We start from the raw sequence: 22,644 nt of genomic DNA, 5'->3' as shown, positions 1-22,644 counted from the left end.
ATAAAGGCTATAAAGCATAGGTAGGTTGTAGCTAAGGTCAATTATTTTCCCGAAATTGATACTTTATAATAGGAAAAGTAGCTCTGAATCTTTAGGTACAAGCATAGTAATTAGGGTTCTTGAAACAGAAGAGTTGTTTATCATCTTCTGCTAGTTCAACAGTTAGCCAACTGGAATCTGTTGATCACGTCTAACTTGGTTGGTTGGGTCACTATTACATTTTATGAAGACCATAAACTGTTATATGTTAGTCCAAACTTTATATCTACCGAAACAGTGAGTAATCAATCTCTGCTAGTGCTAAAAGTGGATCTATAACCATGGGTCTCAATCTATAACTAAGGTTTAACGAAGGGCAAAACGGGATTTGATTCATACAGAAAACATAGATTTTATTAAAATTTTGAAGCCAGATTATTCTCACTAAAAATTAGTTGAACTTCAACTCATACACTTCCAAGGACAAAGAAAACAACACTAAAGAATCACACAACACTCCACTCTTTGCTTCCTTTATATCAATAAATAATGTTTTTACAATGTTCAATTTTCTGCACTCATTTTCAAAAAAAAAAAAAGCTGAAATAAACCATCAAAAGGAAGTAACAATTAAAAAGAACGAATAATAAATAGCTCAGCTGTTCTTTATACAATTAACACAAAGCAGCTGATCAGTCTTCTTCTTCCTCCTCCTCTTAAGTTCTCTGTTTAGTTTTGTCTCAGAGAACTTATATATAAATATATGTCTATTTATGTAAAGCTGGTTCCTTTGTAATCACTTTGATGCTTTAAAAAGCTGACTACCAAGAGTAACAGTTGGAGTACCTTCACCCATTACTGTTGTTAAGCTCACTTCTTTGTCCAATATTCTCTCAAGCTCCGTCACAACGTAACTCATTGTTGGTCTCTTCTCACTTGATACATCAAGACATATCAGTGTCAGTGTAATAACCTCCTCCACTCCTTCTGCTGTGTATGTACCACCTAGTCTCTCATCGATCATTGCGGGTATCTCAGTGTAATCCGTTATGTTTTGCATCTGCAAAATCAATAACATCACTCCAGTAGCATACAAGTGAGATTCAAAACACACTTCATTAGTAACATTCTATGTGATTACATAGTTACATACCCATTCGACTAGAGTTTGTGTTGAGCTTGAAGGGGATGGTTCTGATGCTTCTCTTCCACTTACTAATTCCAAGAGGAATACCCCAAAAGCATAGACATCACTTTTCTCTGAAAAGCTTCTGAACTCTTGAACCCTACAAGAGAAAAAAAAAATTCTTAGAAACTAAAAAAAAAAAAAAAAAAATCATGTGCACTTATTTAAAGAAAAAATTACAGATATATCTCCCCAAATTTATTAAAAAAATTATATACACTTTTTTTTTTTTTTTTTTGGTAAAATGTTAAATATTATACCAATTTTCAATTTTTGACAGCTATTACATGAGACGACTAGTAGCGGAAATAAAATAAAAACAACACAACACGAGAATCGACTACAAACAGCAAGCAAGGACCGGGCTGAACAACAACGCAGCGAAAGCGGTAAAACAGAGTGATAACAAGATAAGGTTAAACCTTACAACTCTGAAACTATATGAGAAAACCGGTTGGTTGCCACGAGCTACCGAGAGAAGGGCGCCCTCAAACCCTGAATGCTACGGTTCCTACAGCTTCTAACCGAAAACTCAGACCGTACCAAAGCGAAGAATCAAACCACGAACCAAGAGCAGGCAAGATAAAAGACACCACCGACGGTACGAGGAAGAGCCGAAGACCGACGATGCCGTCGTTCAGTAGTTTGCGCCAGAGATTACCGCCTCCATTGCATTCCACCGGGACCGTATACACCCATTTAACCACAACCCGAAGAGAATGTGGATCGGTAGACGGACAACTCCTCCGGAGAAGACCAAACCAAAGCCACGCTCGTAGCCTGCTCACCAACTATCACACCACAAAACACAGCCTAACCGGAAATCGCTGTCAAGCCACGAAGACTAACCTGCTGAGTTTATTTGAGAAGAGCTGGAGACGGAGCAGGCCACCAACGTCGTTACCACACAGATCTGAGCGGGCAAGGAAACTCACATGAGCCAAAGCTAACCTAAGCACACCATGGGAACCCAACTCTACGCGATGCCACAGGGAAGTCGAAAAACAGACGGACGTCTCCGTGCCACCAACAGAACCCACGCGCACCCACCGACGGAGAACTCGACGGAGGCATCTCAAACAGGTAGAGAGAACCCGAGTTACCAAGATCTGGCGCCACAAACCCACTCGGGTTACCAAGATCCGGCGAACCCAAGAACCCCAACTCCACACGCAGCTTCATCCACCACCAGATGCCACACCGGAAGTGAAACGAGACCAACGAGGAGCTTAACGACGCTGCACGCGCCACCAACTCAGTGAAGCTTTCTGGATCTCGGGAAAACACTAGCAAGCTCCGATTAAGACTAGGGTAAAGCACGACAGTGGAAGAGGCCGTCCTCTAGCAACCTCCACAGCCGAAAACCCAAAATCTGTGGCCGGAGCGACCAGATCTGAGACACAGATGAGCATCACTCTCGCCGCAGAACAACGAAGGAGACAGAGGAGAGACAGAGATGGACGTAGACGGGAGGGAGTTAAGGTCCGGCGGCCGCGCGGCAGAGGTGGCGGCCGCCGGAGAAGGCTTAAGGTGGAGGTGTTAACTTGGTGAAGAGAGAGGTTAGAGATAACGTGTTTCAAGAGAGGTTAGAGATAACGTGTTTCAAATTATATACACTTATTAAATAAAATCTGAGGACCAGCTCTGATCATGTGAGGTGTAAAAGTAATTACTCTGGAGAGAGGAAGATGTGGTCAGGCCATCAGCATTGCAAGATACATGCTTGCATATCTTAGGATATATTTAATAATATAATTAGATTAAGAAGTTTTGGCAAGATACATGCTTAAAAGTAGGGATTATTGGTAGAAGTTTGTAGAGGTTCTTACCCCAAAATTTTTTTTTAATGAGAATGGATTAATAGGATTTTATACTAAAACTTATAACATTAAACATAAGAACATTACAAAAGTTTAAAAAAATTAGAAAAGTAAAAAATAAATTACAAAAGTTAAAAAAAATTACAAAAACATAAAATAAAAGCATAATTTTTATTTAATAGATAGAAACTTAAAAATGAGATTTTACCCAAACTTATCCCATATATGTTCGATCAAATCATGTTTCAATTGTTGATGGACTGGTCTACCCCGAACTCTTGCTCGACGATCAAGTGAACTGAAAAGCTCAGTAGGTTCCTTAACGAGAAAAGAAATATCTGCATCTTGAAACGTCTCATCTTGATCGTCTGTACGTCGTTCATCTTCTACAATCATATTATGGAGTATGATACATGCTCTCATAACATTAGATATCATGGATTTTTTCCATATTCTTGCTGGATTTTTAATAACGGCGAATCTAGCTTGGAGGACTCCAAAGGCACGCTCAACGTCTTTTCGGACAGCTTCTTGGGTTTCAGCAAATAGTGAATGCTTTGGACCTTGTGGTAGTCGGATAGATTTTATAAAAGTCGCCCATTCCGGATAAATACCATCAGTGAGATAGTATGCCAAATCGTACTCCCTTCCGTTCACATGGAAGTTGACTTCCGGAGCAACTCCGTTAATAATGTCATCAAAAACAGGTGATCGATCTAGAATATTAAGATCGTTCATCGTACCTGGAGCTCCGAAAAATGCATGCCATATCCAGAGGTCATAAGAAGCTACGGCCTCGAGGACAATCGTTGGTTTATCGGTTCCTCGTGAGTACATACCTTGCCAAGCGGTAGGGCAATTCTTCCACTCCCAGTGCATACAGTCGATGCTTCCAATCATCCCGGGAAATCCACGTTCTTCTCCCTTATGTAGTAGTCTTTCAAGATCCTCCGATGTTGGACGTCTTAGATATTCATGGCCAAACAAGTTGATAATTGCGGCGGAAAATCGATGCAAGCAATTCCGAGCTGTTGTTTCACCAAGTCGGACATATTCGTCGACTGTATCGGCCCCACCACCATAAGCCAATAGACGAATTGCAGCCGTGCATTTTTGGAGTGGTGATAGACTTTGCCTTCCGACTGCATCTTCTGTTGGAGCAAAATACTCAACTTCCGTAGAGAGATGGTCGACAATACGCAAGAATAAGGGTTTACTCATTCGAAAGCGCCGTCGGAATATATTGGGAGGGTATGTAGGAGTTTCCGAGAAATAATCATTCCATAGCTGGCGGTCGCCTTCTTCCCGGTTTCTCTCGATAAATATACGTTTTTTTTCGCTCTTTCGGTTCCGGAATATTAGCAGGGAAGTCATCAAATTCTTGAAAGGGATGTGAATATTCATCATCATCATCATCATCATCTTTTTGATGGTAATGGTAATGAGATGAAGATGCCATATTTTTATTAACAAAAAAACTGGTATTGAGATTGAGTAGAAGAGATTGTTGAGTATAAGAGATTTTTGATTAATATGTATAATGTTCGAACCATTCTCATATTTATAGAGAATGATATATCATCCCCGTGTTGTGTTTATTGTCGACATATACATCTTGTGAAACAATAGTGACTAATGTTTTGTATCTTTGTGGTCACGGGAAAGTGAGTATGAGTCTGTTGTTTTGTATCTTTTGTGGTCACGGGAAAGTGAGTCTGAACATATCGCATTCATGGGAAATCAACAAAGTCTGAACATAACAAATATTACAAACATGTCAAGTTTTAATACCTGCAAAAAACAATACGAAGTATTAATCATCAATAGCAGTTATGATTTTTAAAACAAGAGAAGCAAATGACAAAGATTAATTCAAACAATGAAGCAAAACAAATATATTGATTCAAACATTGTAGCAACGAAGCAAAAGACATAGATTAATTCATTATAACAAGAGACATTTTTTAAAACAAGAGGCGATCTAATCTCAGTACAACAGCTTTAGTAAGTTATTCTTTACAACTTCTTCAGCCTCTTTCAGTGGTTCTTTTTTGGCTAAAAGAGTGTCTAGAATAGCTAGCTTAGACAGTCTCTCCTTCCTGTCCAAATCATCCTTCTTCATCTCCCAATCTTCCCTCTTCATCTCCATGATGGTCGCATAATCAGCCACTGACTTTCCTTTTGCAGTGTTCCTTTTAGCCTTAGCCGCCTTTACACCTTCAGGTCGGACCTCATCATCAGCAGCAGTGGTGTTTGTACTTTGGCTCGGGGTGTCACATTCTTTTCGCTTTGAAGAACCAGTCGGTTTAGGAGTGTTCAGACTTAGCCACTTCTGTTCAAACCGCAGAATACACCATGCATGCTCAAGAGTAAATTTCTTCTTGTGATCAGCGAAGTAGATCTCGTGCGCCATCTTGAGAACATCGTGATCACTCTGACCAGAGCTGATCTGTCTCTCTGCTGCTGCATATGCAGCACAGAACTTGTTGGTGAAATCGTTTATCTTGTGCCACCTCTGTTTTATATTCAGATGCTCTCTTCGGTCACCACTCTGTTTTGCATGTGGAGATGCAGCATAATATTCACCTACTCGGGACCAGAAGGTCCCTAACTTCTGTGAATTTCCTACCACCGAATCCTTAGACGTGTTTATCCAAGCGCTGATGATAACCTCGTCATCAGCTGGTGTCCACTTCTTTCTGTCCTTAGAGGTCAATGGTGTCGCGGTTTCTTGTGAACTAAAAGGAGGGATATCAGCCTGTTGTGACTCTCCAAAGTGGACCATCTCACATACAAGACCAACCTGTTGGTGAAATCATCATTACAACCTTACCTACCAATGATCTAAAGTAAACTGAATTCCTCATAAAATCCTCATAAAATTTCATTTCACCATGAAGATACATGTTTCTATTATAATGTTCGACTATAGCTTAAGACAATCCGAAATACGACAAAAACAACTATACAAATGACTTATGATGAACACATAACCGAATTCAAATTACCAACTCAACACATAAACCAACTCAAGGTCTCGTCTGTAATCCCTAAACTTTGAAATACATTTACTAAACCGAATTCACATTACAGTCACCTCATTACACCGAATTCAAATGACAAGGAAGCACCAATCATACAATTACACCGCGAAAGGAGAACAAATAAAGAAGACGTACCTGGTTTTGATGTGAATCGGAGGAGAAGCTATGAATCAGAGGAGAACCTATGAATCGGAGGAGAAGCTTTGTGTCGGAGGAGAAGCCGTTGAATCGGATGAGAAGCCTTTGAATCCGACGAGAAGTCTTTCAATCAGAGGAGAAGGCGTTGAATCGGAGGAGAAGGCTTCCAATCGGAGGAGAACACTTTGAATTGGAGGAGAAGCTTTCGATTGAGAGCGGAGGTGAAGTTTTTGATGTGAGAGCAGAGACACACCGCTGCTCACCTAGTCGCCGTCGATAACGAGAGAGAAAGGGGAGACGAGAGAATGAAGTCGAGACCGATCTGGAACTTTCCTCTACCCTCTTCGGTCTTCCTATCCCCTCTCGCCACGTATGCCCAGGGACGCGTTAACAAAACTTCTAATTTTGTTAACGTCCCTCTTTTAATTGGGTTTATTTGATTTAATTTTGAGCCCAATATTAACAAGATACGTGAGAAGATACAGCGATGCTGATGGCCTCAGCAACAACGTGAGACGATATACCAGCATCCTCTCTTCCTAAGAAGTTACGGACTCCTGCATCCGCAACTTTAGCAATGAAGTTTTCATCCACAAGAACATTTGCAGTTTTGAAGTCCTTATGTATCAACCGAGGACTCAGTGAGTGAAGATGTGCCAATCCTAGAGATAACAAAGGTTATAATTATAATGCAAGATCAGGACACATTTGATTCAAGGAGCTGCTTATAATAAGTTTACCTTTAGCTGCTCCTATAGATATGGCAAGCCTATTTCTGAACTCTAGCCTACTTCCACCAGCACCTAATCAAAGAAAAGATGATTACATTGTCTACTAAACACACGTTATCAAAACTGATTAGTTACCAGAGAGTTACCGTACAGGTGATTGGAAACACTTCCATTAGGAACGTACTCATAGACAAGAAATTGCATATTGCTTTCTTGGCAATAACCCAAAAGAGTAACAAGATTACGATGCTTGATAGCTGATAGATAACGAACCTGAAAGAACCCATTTCACAATAAGTTTGTAAGCATGTTAAAATTCTAGATTATATAACCAAACATTGAACAAGGGAGTTGATTATTATAAGAACCTCGTTGACAAATTCTTGTGTAGGCAAACCGGTTCTTCTCTTGATGGCCACGAGAACACCGTCTTGAAGCAGACCTTTGTAAACCTCGCCGAATTTGCCTGTACCAATGAGGCTTTTATGGGTGAAACTCTTGGTGGCTTGAGCAAGTTCCTCCATTTCAAACCTTCTTGATTCTCTCATTGACAACTCCATTGCAACATTTCTTCCTTCTGAAAAACACACACAAATAACAAAAGTCTAAATCATACGTGAGAGAGAGAGAGGGAGGTTGATGGGATTTGTGATTTAATACATTACCTTGAGATGATGGATCAGAAGAGCCTGTTGTCTCAGACGCATTCTTGTGACGAAAGATGCAAAACCATAGGACAAGAAACAAAAGAGCAATCAATGCAAGAGCTCCAACAGCACCTCCAATGGCTGCTGCAGGAGTTGATGACATTTGTAAACGAAATAGCCTCTCTTCGATGCTCAAAAGCTGCTTACTACCATGCGATGACTCTGTAGAAAAACACGAGAATGTCGGTAAAATAAAGAATAAGAAGAAGACAAGACAAAACAAAAAGCGGTGACAACTTGTAAAGCTGAATGCGATTGTTTTGATTTTTGAAAGAATCACTCACACATGCAGTAAAAAAATATATATTAAAGAGAGAGAGAGGGAGAGAGAGAGAGAAAAAAAATATTTCATTAAAAATCTTTTGACAGATCTCCAGTTTTAAAGAAAGATCTGTACTTCATTGGCGAATAAATTTCACAAAAGTAGAATTCAAGAAGAAGTAGAGGAGCTTTTAAACATCAAATCTTCTAGAACTCGAAGGTAAAGGGAAGAAGAAAAATTCAAGTGTTGTGTCGGAACACATACAATGCCGACAGAAAGTGACATCACAAAGACAACATCTCTTTCTTAAGATGTACTTAGTGAGAACAACCAACAAGAAGAAGAAGAAGAATCAAACCACTAATGTTTTTGTTTTCAGTTTCAGAGATGACTTGACGTTTTACAGAGTGTTTACTCTTCTCCAACCACCAAACACCATTGTTTAATTTGTGGGAGAAAAGAAAAATAAAGAGAACCTCTGAAGCAAGTGGGTCACTTCGCCAGTTTGTAACTACAGCGAAATGAAATTTTTTTTTTTTTTGGAGCTTAAAAGAAAGAAGAAATGAGAAACTAGAACCGCCGTGTAAACACAGTTTCAGCCGAAATCTATAAGAGACGACGAAACACACCACTCCTGACTGTCTCCTCCTCTCCTATTTACTCAGTTCAGTAAATCTCTGTTTTTTTTTTTTTGACCTAATAGCAAGAGCATCTCCAATGTATTACTCCATATTTTACTCCAAAATAGTACAACACCAAAATGGAGTAAGATTTTACCCCCGATGTATTACTCTATTTTCTACTCTAAAAATAATATATTTTATTAATAATTGTAATAATATCTTATACTTATAAAAATTTACTAATTAACTCCAACTATTTTATGTTTACAAAAATTCTTTAAATATAATTTATTTAAATTAAAAGTTTATTATTAAAAGTACAAGAAATCATAAAATAAAATAAAAGACTATATATAAGTTGATTTAATAATGACATTAGAATATTTTTCTCATAAATGATCAACTAATGCATTTTCGTGATGAAACATAAGCTTATGTATCTTTGATATTTCTAAATTGAATAATTTTTTTCGAAATCGGACATTTTTATCTTCTACAATTTCGGTATCTGGAGGTGGAGCTTTTCTTCCAAGTTCAGTTGGTGCATTGTATTCACACTCATCCTCAATTATCATGTTATGTAAAATTATACATGTAGTCACGTCATGTAACACATTTTTTCCAAAACCAAACATGTCTTTTCACAATAGCAAAACACAATTGTAGATCCTTTTATGTTATCTTTATTTTATGTTATTATTATTTTTTAGTTATAGTATATATTTTTATGTAAAATTATTAAATAATGGAATGTCTTATTAATTTATGTTATTGTATCATTTTAAAATATTATTTAAGTAAAAAATTAAAAAATTAAAAATTTAAAGGATCATTTCACAAATAAAAAAAAAGTTCAACACCAAAATAGAGTAATGTCTAGGATTACTCCATTTATGGAATTTAAAATAGAGTGGGGTTGGAGAACATTTTGTTTTGTTTCGTTTCTTTTTTTCTTTCCTTTTTCGTATGTTTGTTTTTTAGATGGTTCTTTTAAACACTAATAAATGAGTCTACAGATTTTACTTGAATGTCGTCAGAGTCTCAGACTACAAAAAAGATATTTACTTGAATGTCAATAATTTTCTTTTTGTTCACAAAATAATGTAACCAGTGAGTGACAGATGGGAATTTATAACCCCTCAAATAAATCATAATCCTTAGAATTTGTTTTTTTTTTCTGTCAATTAGTTGTAATTGAAATCACTGTTTATCCATCACAAAAATAGATCTCTCTGCCTGCCGTGCATAATGTCTCCGACGGAGTGACCTTTCACAGCCACCGTCGGTCGGGAACTTGTGTTTTTTGGTTTTTTTTTTCTCAGTGCATGTCTATATAAAAAGGAGAGGGACCGTTGTGTCTCTTTCTGTTTGGTTCTTTTGAGCGGCTTCTGGCTCCGAGATGAAGAAGCTCCTACTGCTCCATTTGTTGCCGGCTTATGTTTCCGAAGGGTGGAGGCTTTCAAAACCTCGCGTCGCTGGCTTTTGGTTTCGACCCTTCTCTTCTAGGTTTTTTTTTCTATGTCTGTTTTGGTCTGTTGGATAAGATCTCGAATAGATCGATGACGCTCTCCGACGAGGAAGCCAAAGCGATGAAGATAACGAGATGGAGGCTTTGGATTTATTTAATCAAGTGGTTGGTGGCTCTGGATGAGATCTCGACGATGCTCGATGGACGCTCTTTGTTGAAAGGAGCACAGCCGTGGAAGATGGAGGTGATCTCCGATGTGATTCTGACGATAAAACAGAATCCTGTTTGAAATTTACCGTGCCATGTTTTAAATTTGGACCTATTAAATATGTTGTGACTAAATATATTATCATTAGATTATGACTATTAAATTTGGACCTATTAAATAAATTATGACTAAATTTTTAATCTTATCTATATTATCATGCCATATACTAGCTTAACATTTATATTATTATTATTTTTTGACAAAGTGTTTAATTAAACGTCCATATCAACTTCTCTTATAGAATTATATCTAACTTAACAATAGACTTCTCTTGCTTACTATCGACCTATGAATAAGTGAAAAAACAGAACAACAAAAAAAAATTCATACACTAATCATCATGGGTTCATTTCATCAAACATAACTCTCAAGTTTTTGGTTTCTCGAAGATGACATATCTTATCATAATCTATAGCTTTCAATGTTCATTACGCAAATATCATTTCACATTGAATCATCAGAAGCTTGAGATTCACTTATCTTCGGCTCAACATAATATTTTTTATCAGTATATTCTTTAGTAACAAAACTTCAAAAACGTAGATTAGTAAAATAAATAATTTATTTTGTTGTTCTATAACTAAATAATTTTTTAAAAAAACTGGTGAATATATACTAGACATGTATTTATATTTTGAGTTTTCACTTATATTCTCTAAAAGCTTGATATATTAGATTTAAACACTAACATATGAATAAAAATTACCGATGATTTTCTTCAAACATTTGATTCTTAGATATGTATATGGAGTTGAACTAATTTTTACAGCTGTCTATCTTTTTATATTGACACTTATATAATTCACTGAATTCATAGAAAAAGTTGAAAAAAAAAACAAAACTCATATCAATGAAACATAAAGGAGAAGGAAAACACAATTTTATAGAGGTAAAAAATGAAATCACTTATGGAAAGTCAATAGTAAACAAATCGAGAGCAAACAACTTAATCTTCCTTCGTCATTTACAATCGATGTTGCCTATCTGGTTTTGGTAATTTGTGTCTGCCGTAAAACTTAATTTTTTATGTGCATATGAAGTCTTAAAAATAATTAAAATAATATATAATACATTTATTATTCAACAACGATGATACATTTAAGAGACCAATATTTGTATTCGTCATTTTATAAACGATAAAAATTATAGTATTGGAAAATGTTAAAATCATTTAATGAACAAACATTAATATAAAAACTCACCTCGCACATGCGTGTGGGTTATCATCTAGCATGTTATTAAACTATACTAACTTTATAATACCGATGTTTGGATGTCAAAAAAAACGAGGTTGGGTTATTTCAAATTTTTAAAAATCTGCTATTATATTATATCATACAGTTCAATCAAAATTATTTGCTTAATGAATTCTATTATAATTATGGGATATTTTAAAGTTCTGCATAATTTCTTAAACAACAAATTTTTAGTTGTTTCACATTTTCGAGTGTTATTAACTTATTATTTAATATTAAAATTTGAACGGAACCACAATGATGGAAAAAGAAAAATTTATACTATTATATTTTATAGTTTGCTTAATGAACTAGTTTGTTTTAAGTAACTGGTACTATTACAAAACTAAAAATGATTAAATCATTAACGGTGATATTAATGACAAATAGATTTCCAGGGAACAAACATTTATAAAATATTCTTTCTAAAAAAACATTCATAAAATATTTTTTTTTTTTTGAACTTAACATTCATAAAATATTCAAAATATAAAATTCAACAAACTCACTTTTTGACGTAATAAATTAAATAATGAGTAAGACCACATAGACAGAGTAAAAACGTGGGGGTCAAAGGACCCACAATCCAGCTGTATAAGTGTGTCGACTTTTGCTTCTACTTCTCCTGTATTACCCGTTTTAGTTACTGACGCTAACGTTTCAACTCACATTTCCACGATCTGCGTTTCGCGTTTATTTACGATGATCATCAAACGGTGATTAACAGTCAAGACATATATCGACTTTTCTTCTTTCTCGTTTTCCCATTTATAATAAAAAATGAATTTTTGAAACGAGACCAGTGATTGAAGCGGCGGTGGTGGTCATCATGAATAAATCATACGAATTGGAAATGATTGAAAAGTGCCTGACAAATAAAAATACCAATTATATTCTGCATCAGTTCTTCAAAAGGCCCATGTTGGGCTCAGTATCCTTTTAATCAAGCATATATACATAACACATGGGCTTTATAGCCTAATCGTTCAGTATTCCGGATTTGTTTGTGGTTTTACCGGTTTATGAACTAATTAAAAAAAAAGCAACGAATCGAAAACCGGTTCAACTTATGTTATGGCTAGGTGAGGCCTCACAGTCCCTTTGCAGAGGCTAACTAGGTTTTGTTTGATGTTTGGTCTGTCTCATCGTTATATGTATAATGTATGCCTTAAAGATCCACAGTTTATGCTAAAGTTTTAAGAATTTAGAGGTGTACAGTCAGTAGAGATCTATTTGGTTTTCTTATTCGAATGTCAAAACTAAACAAAGTAACAAACAAAGAAAAAAAAACAAATCTAACATGAATTGGTTTGGTTGTAGTTAAATTTGACTGGAATATTAGTTAAACTACGAGGATTTTAGTGCAAGTTAAAAAACCTTTAAACTCAAAATCTCCCTAAAAGTTATTCATATATTATAATCTACTCTATTAATTTAGAATCCTATTTTTATCTACTTAAAAAATGTTATCATTTAAATTTGGACTTATTCACAACTCTTTAAAAATAATTATAGTATTATACTTATTATTAGCTTATACAATATAACAGATATTCTTAAATTTCATATATCAAAATATACTTACAAAACGACTCTAAAAAACGTAATCGAAATTTATGGATCAAAATTATTATCCTTAACTAATTTTAACCAAATGAAATACTAATCACTATAGTTACTTGATTTGTTCCACATGATCAATTGTTTTGAGAAGTGAGTCAGTAAAGCCTTACAAGTATTTTCATTTTTTGTCAGCTGTGTTCATTTGTTATAATTCCATTTTTGCTCCATTTTTATTACATGGTCCAGGAAAACCATTTAACTCATTATAATTTTGTATATCAAACTTTTCTTAGACATTGAGTTATACAATTCAGTAGATTTTAATACATATGGTCAAACTATTTAACCAATATTAAAATTTTGTATAATTTAATTAAAATACATAATTTGAAATAAAATATACATTGAACTTGCATAACATATATTTTATAATTAATTACTATTTTTAAATTTAAATTATTATATATTGTTTTTAAATTATGTTTTTGAATTTAAAACTTGTGTTAGAAGTTAGAACATAATATGTGCTATAATGAACTTTTAAAATTTAGAATTAATATGTTAAACATTTTAAAATACCTTTTCAGTTTATATTCACAAATATACAATAAAAAAGATATATAATAAACAAATAATAAAAATATAATTTTCTCTGATTATACAAAAAAAAAATTGAAACTTCAAATAGTTTAAGATAATCAAAATATAATCCGAGTGCGGATAAGAATCTAGTTCTGATTTAAAAAGAGGGATAGGCTAGTCCATCGAATATTCGTACATGTTTGATCTTTATGACTCGTACTGTCTCGTAGGATGCTGGATACATGATGTGTTGATGACAACTAGTAAACGAACGAACCAGCTGAGAGCATTTTCTCTCCAAGTGGAAGCGTATCCATTTCAGAGCTATATCCGACTTTAAAATTGATTGTTGTGTCTGGCTGGCTCCCTATCGGTTATGTTTAACTAAATAAAACACTCGTAAGTGGACTCACCAAGTGCATTATATATATATCATCATCATGATACATAAAAATATCTAAAAAAAATGTTATAAAAAAAAAGAAATGTGAATAGAAGATGGGTGGTGGTTATTAAAGAATTGAATGCTCCCCTTGGTCAGCTCTTACATTTGTCCCCCGGAAAATTCTCAGCTTCTGCTTCCTATTGATGGCAAACATCCCCATAACCATTCCTTCTCTTTTTTCTTCTTCTTTGAGTTTCAGTTTTCTCTCTCTTTAGTTCTGGGTGAAAAAAAAAGATGAACTTTATTATTGAACAAGATGATTCTTCATGGAAGCTATGTTGATGTTTCTTGCTGACACCAACCAACAGTCAAAAGACAGAACCTTTTTATATTCTCAAAAGGCTTAGAAGCTGCATTTTCTTCGTAATTAATTTCTTCCCCTTCTTATCTCTGTTTTTTTTTGTTCTTCTCTGTTTCTTCTAATTTGGGGTTGGTTTCATCTTCGCAGGTTTATTAAAAATGTCTAATCTTTTAGCACGAACAGGACGAGACCGTCAACGTTATGACAACAACTTCCGTCTTGTTTCTGGGTATTTAATCTTTCTTTTTTTTTTTTGTTTCTTGCGGTTGACTTTATTAATTCTTGAATAGTTCTTGATATGATGTTTTTTTTTTAAATGGTGGAAAAATCAGTTAAGTAAATAATTGGTGTTGACATATATGATGACAGATGCATTCCGTATAGAGTGGTGAAAGATGAGGATGACTCGAGTGTTGACTTTGAAAACAAGCTTCAAGTTCTTATGGTATCATCTCCTAATCGACACGATCTTGTCTTCCCAAAGGTTTTTTTTTTGTCTTTTCCTGTATCAACTTCTTCATGTTTGATGCTTTTGAAACTTTAATATGTGTAAATATCTTCAGGGAGGATGGGAAGATGATGAAACCGTTCTTGAAGCTGCTTCTCGTGAAGCCATGGAAGAAGCAGGAGTTAAAGGAATACTAAGAGTGAGTTGTCTCTCTTTCAAAATCACCGAGGAAGTTCTTGTATAGATTTAACTGAATGTAGATTTAACTGAATGTACTTACTATAGGAAGAGCCATTAGGAGTTTGGGAATTTAGAAGCAAGAGTAGCAGTGCGGAACCTGACTGCTGCTTAGGTGGATGTAAAGGCTATATGTTTGCGTTAGAGGTGACTGAAGAGCTTGCGACATGGCCAGAGCATGAAAACCGCGAGAGGCGATGGGTAAGTAGCACCCATTGTTGCTTTTGTATGTGTTTTATAAGTAAAAAAGTAACTGATAAAGGTTTGTTGTATAAACATACAGCTGAATGTTAAAGAAGCTTTGGAACTGTGTCGGTATGAGTGGATGCAGTGTGCTCTTGAAGAGTTTCTAAGAGTAATGGCAGAAGATGGAAGGGGAAAAGAAGAGACTCTTGCCGCTTCAAGCCTTTCAAATCGAGAAGAGCGTCAAATCGGTTCCTCAGTACTGCTTTGTAGTTAAAATTAGTTTCATTTCTCCTAGGCACATGAAACTTCTTCAATTGTTATATATTATTATGGAGTATTGGAATGCTTCTTCTGTAAACAAAGTTAAAACATGAGAAGCTAATGATTAAGACTCAGTTTCTTCCAAGTTTAGCATGTGACTTGAATGTGATTCCCAAACAGACATATATAGAGAAACTACTTTCTAAGCTGTTACTAACAGGATCCATTGTCTTAGATGCTCTCTAAAACAACCAAACATACAAGATTTAAGGTTGTGGTCATTCACTGACCAATGGAACTGAGATCAAGAATCTTTGCACAACAGAAATGGCACTGGCTGGGAACATTTTAGACAACCGAGCAGGCTACGAGATATGCTGCTGTTTCGTGCTCCACTAGTGACTCTCTAGGGTCCTGAGATTTTTTATAGGCTATAGACAATTTAGTAAAAAATATTCTTTTTACAAATTTGGTTTTGGGGTTCCTCTGCGGAAGAACAAAAGCTACAACCATGAGGCAAGAATAGGAAGCTATCTTTGGAGTTGTCTTCTCATGAGAGGTTGACTTAAAGAACGATAAAATAGTACTTAAACATCTTGGTTTTGAGATAAATACTTCATTCAACTCTCAGTGCTGACATAAGGCAGAACATGAAAGACATGTGGATTTCCCATCTGTACAAAGATTCTCTGGAATATCATCCCAACCAAAAGATTGCAGTATTGGTCTTCTTGAAGCATGTGCAAAAATATCTTTACCCCCCACGAGGTTGACGTCCAGAAAAGATGGCTAAGAACAAAAGCTAGATAAACACATTCTTTGCCAATGCTATAAGAACCCTTTTGAGTTTTGACTCCTCTCACAACATTGCTTAACAGGGATTCTGATCATAAGTAGTAAGATTTGAAAATTCTTGTTACTAATATCTTGAAGATAAAATGTTCCATCTAGCAGCACCTGGGCAAATCAATTATTAGCTTAGCTTTCCCTCTAATAAAGTGTATTCCTCCTCTAGCTCCAATGGATGGATAAACCTGCACGCAGGGAATCACCACTTAGAAAACTAATACATAACTTTGAAGGATTGTCTTTAGAAACAAAAACTTGCGAGGAAATAACAGAGAGGCCATGTAACTAGTGAGAAAGGAGCAGTAAATGAAACCAATGTAATGATCAGCTTAAAAGTAAATAAGGAAATAAGCAGAGAGAGAACCAGATTTGGGCAAATGAATGCAAAGAGTCAAGACAGACCTGGAGGTTTCTTGTAAAAAAGGCATTGTTGAGTGGCTCTCGCCTCTTCTTTTTTTTTTAAAACAAGGAAGGGAGAGTCATTGGTCAATGGAGAGCCTTTTTCTTGAAGCAGCCGTCGTCATTGAAACGATAACCAAAACCGGCCTCATCGGAAAAATCCATTAACATTGTCTGAAAAATGAAAACGAAAGGTCAAAAGGGTCAACAACTTTGCATTCGATTTTCGAGGAGATTAACTCCGTATGCCCTCTACCCTCCAAAAAAATCCCCATTTATCCTTTTATTATAATATAGTTTCTTTTTCATTTTTTTTTAAACAGAAAACGTGGCTAAAGACGGATTGCCCTAAAATAATTTAGTTATTTACAAGATCTAACCAGAAAGATCCGATCCATACAATACAAACCCTAAAACCCGACCCATCTAAACCAAAACGATGTCGTTTTGAATTACTCAACATGCTCTTCTCCAAAATTTTCAATCATCGGGTCTGTCTCTCTCCCAACCCTCCCCTTGCGACACTCTCTATTGCAAAATCGAAGATTGAAACCCTAGAGTATCCATTTTCGTTCTTTCTTGTTTGTTTTCCATCTAAATCGAAAATCCATCTTCGTTCTTCCTTGGTGGTTCGTGTCTCAACTATCTCTTTGTCTCTCTTGTCTGAAACCCTAAAGTCGAGACCGCTTCGTTTCTTCATCCTCCTTTGTCGAAATCGAGGCTCCATCTTCGTTCCTTGTGGTAAGTGATTAGTTTCCCTTTATTTGGTTGTTATTTGGTCGAATTTGTATGTAGATTTGAAAACAAATTTGGGGAAAACTTTGAATGTGTCTTATGTTTAGATATTGGCTTTGAAATTGGATAAGAACTTGGTAAATCTATTGTTTAGGTATATATTACATCGAATCTATTGTTTCCGATTTGAGTTATAAATTGTATTTAATTTTTGTTAATAAAATTGTATTGGGGAAACTTAGTTGATGTTGTGTTGTTGTTTTGCGATTTGAATTTAGAGTGATTGAGTGTTGTAATGTCTTGTACAGGAAAATTATGAAGAAAAATCAAAAGGTAGTCCCCAATGAAAGTCGTCGTCAGTCTCTTAGAGTCAGGAAACCGGACTCGGCTGCAAAAAAACCAGAACCGAGAGTTCAGAAGAGCAAGAAAAGCAGTAAGAAGAGTAAGAAGAGTAGGCCAGTGAGAGAGCCAGCGAGAGCACCGAGTGTAGAATCGCTCTCAGTCTCAGATGAGTCCAAAAGAGAGGGGTCCGATAGGGAGGGGTCTGAAAGAGAGGTATATATTTTGTATTCATTGTTATTGTTTGTGAGAAATGCTGAGTAGTAATTAGCAGTAGTACAAGTACTTTTTGTATTACTAGCATTACTAACATGTATAAATTTATTTTGATTGCAGGAAATGCAACCGAATCAACCCCTTGAGTTCTACTTCAAAAGCAGCGAGTTCCCCCAGAGTTCGAAGATACAAACTAAGTGCTTCGTGACCAGGACAGTAAAGCTCATCAGGGATAAGCCTGAGGCTGCGTGGTTCACAAGCCATCCTCAGTTTCGACATTTCTTCCACATGCCAGACGAAGATAACCTGAAGCTTCAGGGGATGTGGATGTTACTATTGCGCACCATTTGTACTCCAGAAGATGATGTTGCATGGTTTGCGGTTAATGGTGTACCCATCCGCTATTCTATGAGGGAGCATGCCCTCATCTCTGGGTTAGACTGCAGTGATTATCCACCAAACTATGAGAAGTTTGGAGGTTATAAGTTTGTGGATTATTACTTCCATGACAGAAAGAAGATCACCATCACTGATGTGAAGCAGAAGATGTTGTCTATGCCGCCGTGTCCAGATAGATTGAAGATGACAGTCTTGTTTTTTCTTGGTCGGGTTATCAGAGGAAAGCCGAAGGATGCTGGAAATTTAGACGACTTCATATTAAGGATGATGGACGATTTAGATGCTTGCAGATCATTTCCCTGGGGTCGTCTAACGTTTGAGGATGCAATAAAGGAGATTAAGCACGTGATGAACCATCTGAAGGGTGAAGTGAAAGAGGCATGCGCCTTTCCTGGTTTCATCATCCCTTTAGAGGTAAAGCATATAGTTTAGAAAATTTTTAATTGTTTTATAATTCAAATTTGACACTGTAACAATGGATTTTCTAGGTTCTGGCTTTTGAGTGTATTCCGGATCTGGGGAAGACGTTTAGAATCTATTCAGAGGACGCCAGTGAAGAATGTCCAAGGATGTGTAAGAGCCGGTTTACAAAGTCCAGTCTTAGGGGTTATCCTTTGGAAGACATATATGCTGCGGTTGGAGAAACAAAGGTACATGTATATATGTATAGTAGAAGCTAGTAGAACAAAAAACTCATTTGAGCTAACTTTTGTTTTATTTTCAGGTTATCAACAGTGTCTTAGTTCCAACTATTGGTGAGCAAATTATGCTGGCTCGTATCATTGATGAGGAGCGAGAGTATGACCGTCAGGGCAGCCCAAGTGATACTTGGAACTACTGGTTAAATGTGAAGCAGAAGAATATTTGGTGGGAAGAGCTATATGAGTTGGATCAAGCTGCACGAGGAGTGTTGCCAAAAAAGAAAGACAAAGAGAAGGTGACGTTTGCAGAAGGATCATCCTCTAATTCTGGATTAGATTCGAGGTTGCAAGGTCTGGAAGAGAGGATTTTGGAGTTCATGGGAGAAGGATTTGCTGGACTTCACGTCACGGTGGAGACAATGTTGGAGTCTCAAAGCTCAAGGATGAGTGTTCTTGAAAAGAACCAGCGGCTTTTGAGAAGAAGGGCTAAGAAAATAGAAGACAGGCTAACTTCTATTGAGAGTAAAGTGGAGCCGAGTCATGGTGAAGACATGGATTTTCGACAGTGGGACAATGATACATATGAAGAGAAGGACAAAGCTTGTTCTGAGAAGGAGAAAGCTAATGCTGAGCACGAGGCTGGGAAAGAAAAAGATAACATCGAGAATACTGAGGAAGAGGGTGAGAAAGAGGCTGATGACAATGCTCAGCAAGAGGGTGAGAAAGAGAAGGAAAATAGTGAGGCTGATGAGGAAGAAGACAGTGAGAGTGAAAGTGAAGAGTTGAAGCAAATGAAGGAGAGAAGTAGAAGACAAGCTGCTAAATTGTGGAAGGAAATTGCGAATGAAGAAAAGATTGGAGGGAAACATGATGAAGAAGAAAGTGAAGAGAAAGAGGCTGAAACCAGTGAGGAAGAGAATGAGAATAATGATGAGAAAGATGAAGAAAAAGTGGTGGAATCTGAGGCTGAAGGGGAAGATGATCAAGTAGAGGTTGGAGGGAAAGAGGATCAAGAAGAAGAAGTTGAAGGGAAAGAGGATGAAGAAGAAGAAGTTGAAGGAAAAGAGTCTGAAACCAGGGAGAAAGAAAAGGAGAAAAATGAGACTGAGGAGGTGGAATCTGAGGCACGGGAGACAGAGATAGAAAAAGGAACTCCGACACCACCACGTGGGAATCAGACAGAGGGAACTCCCAAAGATGATGACAATGAGCCTCGGGTTGAGACGAACAGAACCGGTGAAACTCCAACACCACCACATGGGAGTCAGTCAGAGGGAACTCCCAAAGATGATGACAATGAGCCTCGGGTTGAGACGAACAGAACCGGTGAAACTCCAACACCACCACGTGGGAGTCAGTCAGCGGGAACTCCAACACCGCCACGTGGTAGGACTAAGGCAATGGCTGCAAGGAGACCAATAATTAGGCGTATGGAGGATGAACCTGGAAAAGGTGAGAAAGTTGTGGAAGAAGAGAAACAAAAGAAAGAGGCTGTGGAAACAGAGGAAAAAAGCAGGGAGAAAGTTGCGGATGAAGAGAAAAAAAAGGAAGAGGTTGTGAAGGAACATGCTGAGGAAGTTGTTGAGGAATACAGTGAGGAAGAAAAGCAAAGGTGGATCATGGTCGTTTACAAGGAAGCACCGAGTCCTTGGATCATGTATAGGTGCAAGGAGAATGTCGTTGTTGCTGCACCTAAGAAGAGTGGCAGACCAAAGAGGAAATCACAGTGGGTGCAGACTCCTTTCACGGAGGGGAAGAAGCGTAAAACAAAGCCTTAGGCTTTTATGTATTTGGGATGATATGTATTTTGGCTTTTATGTATTTGGGATGTTAAGTATTTTGGATGTTTGAAACTTGGTAGTAGAATGTTTGAACTTCATAATTTGGATGTTTGAAACAGGTATGGAAAACTAGATTTACAAGTGTTACTATGTCCAAAAACGAGTAAGATAGATAACTAGAATTACTGGGTTTCTTACGCCTCAAAAGCACAAAAAAAGGAAAAAAGATATACCAAAAACTAGTAAACACATGTAAAACACTAAAAATGAAAAAATATTATTTAAAAAGGAATTAAAAAATGCATTTCACATGTAAAACGTGCAGCCGTCATAAATATCAAAATATTATTTTTAACACTTAGTAATACCTATGGTAATCCTCAAGGTGGTAGTAATACTACCATACACATAGTAAGACTTTTGCAATTTTTACGTTTTTCTAGTAAAACCATCTCCGAGATAAATTTTTGGTAGTAGAACCAAAGACATTTCCCTATTATTATCGTCATAGAAGATATTTACATAAACAATATACCAGAAATATGTATTTTGTTAAATTCTCCTTACTATATTCTCTACCATTCACATACTAACAATAAAAGTTAAGGAAGTTTTTGGGGAAACCGTTAAGATTTTCTTAAAATATTGAAAATAATTAACAAAAATAGTCTAATCTATATATTTATCATAGCCTACGAATTTAAAATAATCATATAAAGATATTCTAAATTACACATAACCTAGTGATATATATTGGTTTCGAATTGCACATAATAATACCAGTAAAACTTAGTAATCCAAATTGCGCATAATAATATCAGTCAAACTCAGTAATCCAAATTTCACATAATAATACCAGAAATCTCTAGTAGTACAAATTGCACATAATAAACCTAGTAATCTTCCGTAAACCCTAGGTAGTACCTGAACCACTCCCACATTCAAAATACGATGCCATACCTTCTCCTCTGGCTCTGCCTCTGCCTCTGGCTCCTCTAGCTCCCCCTCTGCCTCTTTTTCCTCTTCCACGGGATTCTCCTACTGATGGAAATCTTGTTTGTTGTAGTTTTCCTTTCTTCTTGTCATAGTCTGGAGGAAGTATTTTCTTTGCTTTAACATCTTCTGGTATAACCCAATCAGACATATGAGGAACATGATATATGGTCCTGTGATAAGCCAAAGCCCATTGCTCCACCAAATAGTATTTTGAACAATACTCAGATAGATGAAGTTCCCTTCCCGCTGCCTTAGACATGAATGTGGCAGCAGCCACTCCATGCACACAAGGGTATTTGTCTTTATCAAATTGCTCACAACTGCAAGTATTCCTAGCCATGTCAACAGTATAAACCTTGCCGTCAGTACCATGCACACTGTACTCAAGATGGAAGCTGTTTAGTTCGTCAATTGTAAGAAATCCTGCATCAACACATCTTTTAGACATTTCGGTTTCCAAAATAGGCACAAGCTTCAGTGTGTATGGTATTTCAGCTGCCTCCTTCCTATGGTTGTTAAACCATTCAGACATTTTCGCAATGATAACATCAAACATTGGTAGTAAGGTATACTTTCTCGCTTCCTTGATAACACCATTAAAAGATTCTACTGAATTGGTGGTGTCAACATTGTACCTATCTCCTCTGAAGTAACATCTAGACCACTTCTTCTCTTCAACACTTTTGTCAAGATACGCTGCTGCACTAGGATACCTCCAGCGAAAAGCATGATATTGGTACTTGAACTCAGCCTCCGTATAAGCGTGTGCGCAGTCTCTAAACTTGCTTGCACAAGTATCTTTGTT

General features: G+C 36.5%; 4 protein-coding genes and 1 pseudogene across 5 annotated transcripts; 2 read left to right on the top strand and 3 right to left on the bottom strand.

Moving 5' to 3' along the window:
* Positions 1–485: 485 nt before the first annotated feature.
* On the bottom strand, positions 486–2,857 carry LOC125606671 (putative receptor-like protein kinase At1g72540). The gene is made up of 3 exons (XM_048775592.1): positions 2,839–2,857; positions 1,133–1,265; positions 486–1,039 (listed from the first exon to the last, which is right to left on the bottom strand). The coding sequence occupies exon 3, from the start codon at positions 1,037–1,039 to the stop codon at positions 776–778; it is 264 nt and encodes an 87-aa protein (XP_048631549.1). The 5' UTR covers positions 1,133–1,265; positions 2,839–2,857; the 3' UTR covers positions 486–775.
* Positions 2,858–3,031: 174 nt separating this feature from the next.
* Positions 3,032–6,670, bottom strand: LOC106431294 (glutathione S-transferase T3-like). Of its 2 annotated transcripts, none has more exons than XM_048775591.1 (2): positions 6,165–6,670; positions 3,032–5,788 (listed from the first exon to the last, which is right to left on the bottom strand). In XM_048775591.1, the coding sequence occupies exon 2, from the start codon at positions 4,405–4,407 to the stop codon at positions 3,190–3,192; it is 1,218 nt and encodes a 405-aa protein (XP_048631548.1). In that variant the 5' UTR covers positions 4,408–5,788; positions 6,165–6,670; the 3' UTR covers positions 3,032–3,189. The 2 variants fall into 2 exon arrangements, with proteins under 2 accessions (XP_048631548.1, XP_013727558.2); XM_013872104.3 differs by having other exon boundaries at positions 4,866–5,788.
* On the bottom strand, positions 6,627–8,600 carry LOC125606675 (leucine-rich repeat receptor protein kinase HPCA1-like). The gene is made up of 6 exons (XM_048775599.1): positions 8,226–8,600; positions 7,564–7,767; positions 7,267–7,475; positions 7,045–7,171; positions 6,908–6,970; positions 6,627–6,829 (listed from the first exon to the last, which is right to left on the bottom strand). The coding sequence occupies exons 2-6, from the start codon at positions 7,706–7,708 to the stop codon at positions 6,627–6,629; spliced, it is 747 nt and encodes a 248-aa protein (XP_048631556.1). The 5' UTR covers positions 7,709–7,767; positions 8,226–8,600.
* A 5,483-nt stretch (positions 8,601–14,083) lies between these two features.
* Positions 14,084–15,629, top strand: LOC106424812 (annotated as a pseudogene).
* A 2,153-nt stretch (positions 15,630–17,782) lies between these two features.
* LOC125606674 (uncharacterized protein At3g43530-like) lies at positions 17,783–22,250 on the top strand. Its single transcript, XM_048775598.1, has 4 exons — positions 17,783–18,022; positions 18,143–18,835; positions 18,910–19,071; positions 19,146–22,250. The coding sequence occupies exons 1-4, from the start codon at positions 17,783–17,785 to the stop codon at positions 20,838–20,840; spliced, it is 2,790 nt and encodes a 929-aa protein (XP_048631555.1). The 3' UTR covers positions 20,841–22,250.
* The last annotated feature ends 394 nt before the right edge of the window (positions 22,251–22,644 follow it).

This window comes from Brassica napus, unplaced genomic scaffold, assembly GCF_020379485.1.
Source record: "Brassica napus cultivar Da-Ae unplaced genomic scaffold, Da-Ae ScsIHWf_923;HRSCAF=1314, whole genome shotgun sequence".
Classification (NCBI taxonomy): Eukaryota; Viridiplantae; Streptophyta; class Magnoliopsida; order Brassicales; family Brassicaceae; genus Brassica; species Brassica napus.
The sequence above is the reverse complement of the archived record's forward strand: the minus strand, read 5'-3'. Positions and strand labels throughout refer to the sequence as shown.

Bases quoted from the DNA above. Each gene is read 5' to 3' on its own strand.
- LOC106431294 (XM_048775591.1), bottom strand. From the start codon at position 4,407: ATGATGATGATGATGATGATGAATATTCACATCCCTTTCAAGAATTTG.
- LOC125606675 (XM_048775599.1), bottom strand. From the start codon at position 7,708: ATGTCATCAACTCCTGCAGCAGCCATTGGAGGTGCTGTTGGAGCTCTT. The intron at 7,172-7,266 runs GTTCTTATAATA...GGGTTCTTTCAG, and splicing joins CACAAGAATTTGTCAACGAG to GTTCGTTATCTATCAGCTAT. The intron at 6,830-6,907 runs GTAAACTTATTA...TGTTATCTCTAG, and splicing joins ATCTATAGGAGCAGCTAAAG to GATTGGCACATCTTCACTCA.
- LOC125606674 (XM_048775598.1), top strand. From the start codon at position 17,783: ATGAAGAAAAATCAAAAGGTAGTCCCCAATGAAAGTCGTCGTCAGTCT. The intron at 18,023-18,142 runs GTATATATTTTG...TTTTGATTGCAG, and splicing joins GGGAGGGGTCTGAAAGAGAG to GAAATGCAACCGAATCAACC. The intron at 19,072-19,145 runs GTACATGTATAT...TTTTATTTTCAG, and splicing joins CTGCGGTTGGAGAAACAAAG to GTTATCAACAGTGTCTTAGT.
- LOC125606671 (XM_048775592.1), bottom strand. From the start codon at position 1,039: ATGCAAAACATAACGGATTACACTGAGATACCCGCAATGATCGATGAG.